At 59.9% G+C, this 2,500-nt stretch overlaps 1 protein-coding gene across 2 annotated transcripts in view; it reads right to left on the bottom strand.

Annotated features, from left to right (window-relative positions):
- The window catches only part of pde8a (phosphodiesterase 8A), a 186,889-nt gene that overhangs the window by 34,854 nt on the left and 149,535 nt on the right, over positions 1–2,500 (bottom strand). For both annotated transcript variants that reach the window (XM_090223180.1, XM_090223181.1), the window contains one exon: positions 2,042–2,119. In XM_090223180.1, the coding sequence (XP_090079306.1) occupies positions 2,042–2,119 (78 nt within the window). The remainder of the gene's footprint in view (positions 1–2,041; positions 2,120–2,500) is intronic.

The raw sequence follows: 2,500 nt of genomic DNA, 5'->3' as shown, positions 1-2,500 counted from the left end.
GACGTGGACAGGAAGACGAGGAGAGGAGAGACGAGGAGAGGAAGACGAGGAGAGGAAGACGAGGAGAGGCGAAGAGAGGAAGACAAGGAGAAAAAGACGAGGAGAGGAAGATGAGGAGAGGAAGACGTGGAGAGGAAGACGAGGAGAGGAAGACGAGGAGAGGCGAGGAAGACGAGGAGAAGAAGACGAGGAGAGGAAGACGAGGAGTGGCGAGGACAGGAAGACGAGGAGAAGAAGACGAGGAGAGGAAGATGAGGAGAGGAAGATGAGGAGAGGAAGACGTGGAGAGGAAGACGTGGAGAGGAAGACGTGGAGAGGAGAGACGTGGAGAGGAAGACGTGGAGAGGAGAGACGAGGAGAGGAAGACGAAGAGAGGAAGACGAGGAGAGGAAGACGAGGAGAGGAAGACGAGGAGAGGAAGACGTGGAGAGGAAAACGAGGAGAGGAAGACGAGGAGAGGAAGACAAGGAGAGGAAGACGAGGAGAGGAAGACGTGGAGAGGAAGACGAGGAGAGGAGAGACGAGGAAAGGAAGACGAGGAGAGGAAGACGAGGAGAGGAAGACGTGGAGAGGAAGACGAGGAGAGGAGAGACGAGGAGAGGAAGACGTGGAGAGGAAGACGAGGAGAGGAAGACGAGGAGAGGTAGACGAGGAGAGGAAGACGAGGAGAGGAAGACGAGGAGAGGAGAGACGAGGAGAGGAAGACGAGGAGAGGAAGACTACCCCGTAGACACCACTGGCTTGTTCCTCCAAAGATGTGTCCAATAAACAAGTAGAATAATAATAGTGATCATGTTCATTTGTAACTCTGTTCTCTAGAATAGTTCCACAGTCTCTCTCTCTGTCCCAGTCCATCCCTCCCTCCCTCCCTCCTCTCACCATCCCTCCCTCCCTCCTCTCCCCTCCTCTCACCATCCCTCCCTCCCTCCTCTCCTCTCCTCTCCTCTCACCATCCCTCCCTCCCTCCTCTCCCCTCCTCTCACCATCCCTCCCTCCCTCCTCTCCTCTCCTCTCACCATCCCTCCCTCCTCTCTCCCTCCCTCCCTCCTCCTCTCACCATTGCTCCCTCCCTCCCTCCCTCCTCTCCTCTCACCATCATCCCTCCCTCTCCTTCTCTCCTCCCACCATCTCTCCTCCCTCCCTCCCTCCCTCTCCTCTCACCATCCCTCCTCCCTCCCTCCTCTCTCCTCTCACCATCGCTCCCCTCCCTCCCTCCCTCCCTCCTCTCCTCTCACCATCCCTCCCTCCCTCCCTTCTCTCCTCCCACCATCCCTCCCTCCCTCCCTCCCTCCTCTCCTCTCACCATCGCTCCCTCCCTCCCTCCCTCCCTCCCTCCCTCCCTCCTCTCCTCTCCTCCCTCCCTCCCTCCCTCCCTCCATCCCTCTCTCCCTCCCTCCTCTCCTCTCCTCCCTCCCTCTGCCTCCCTCCCTCCTCTCCTCTCACATCGCTCCCTCCCTCCCTCCCTCCTCTCCTCACACTCCATCCCTCCCTCCCTCTCTCTCTCACCCACCATCGCTCCTCCCTCCCTCCCTCCCTCACCATCCTCCCTCCCTCCCTCCCTCCCTCCCTCCTCTCCTCTCACCATCGCTCCCTCCCTCCCTCCCTCCTCTCCTCTCACCATCCCTCCCTCCCTCCCTTCTCTCCTCCCACCATCGCTCCCTCCCTCCCTCCCTCTCTCCTCTCACCATCCCTCTCCTCCCTCCCTCCCTCCTCTCCTCTCACCATCGCTCCCTCCCTCCCTCCCTCCCTCCCTCCCTCCCTCCTCTCCTCTCCTCCTCCCTCCCTCCCTCTTCTCCCTCCCTCCCTCCCTCCCTCCCTCCCTCCCTCCTCTCCTCTCCTCTCCTCTCCTCCCTCCCTCCCTCCTCTCCTCTCACCATCACTCCCTCCCTCTCCCTCCTCTCCTCTCACCATCCCCTCCCTCCTCTCCTCCCTCCCTCTCCCTCCCTCCTCCCTCCCTCCCTCCCTCCCTCCCTCCCTCCATCTCCTCTCACCATCCCTCCCTCCCTCCTCTCCCCTCCCTCCCTCCCTCCTCTCCTCTCACCATCACTCCCTCGAGACGTAGTCGATCTGACGTCCAACGAGCCTTTCCTCCGGTCCTTATGCTTACTGGACTGAATGTCTAGGGAGGGGAGAACACACACACACACAGTCCCGCACGCACGCACGCACGCACGCACACACACACACACACACGCACACACACAGTCACACACACAGCCACACGCACAGTCACACACACACACACAGTCACACACGGCACACACACACACACACAGTCACACGCACACGCACACACACAGTCACACACACAGTCACACACACAGTCACACACACAGGCACACACACACAGGCACACACACACAGGCACACACACACGCACACACGCACACACAGTCACACACACAGTCACACGCACACACACAGTCACACACACAGTCACACACACAGTCACACACACAGTCACACACACACAGGCACACGTTTGTTATACTATCCTTGT

The sequence above is a fragment of the Oncorhynchus mykiss genome, chromosome 26, assembly GCF_057628025.1.
Source record: "Oncorhynchus mykiss isolate SJ-2025 chromosome 26, ASM5762802v1, whole genome shotgun sequence".
Classification (NCBI taxonomy): Eukaryota; Metazoa; Chordata; class Actinopteri; order Salmoniformes; family Salmonidae; genus Oncorhynchus; species Oncorhynchus mykiss.
The sequence above is the reverse complement of the archived record's forward strand: the minus strand, read 5'-3'. Positions and strand labels throughout refer to the sequence as shown.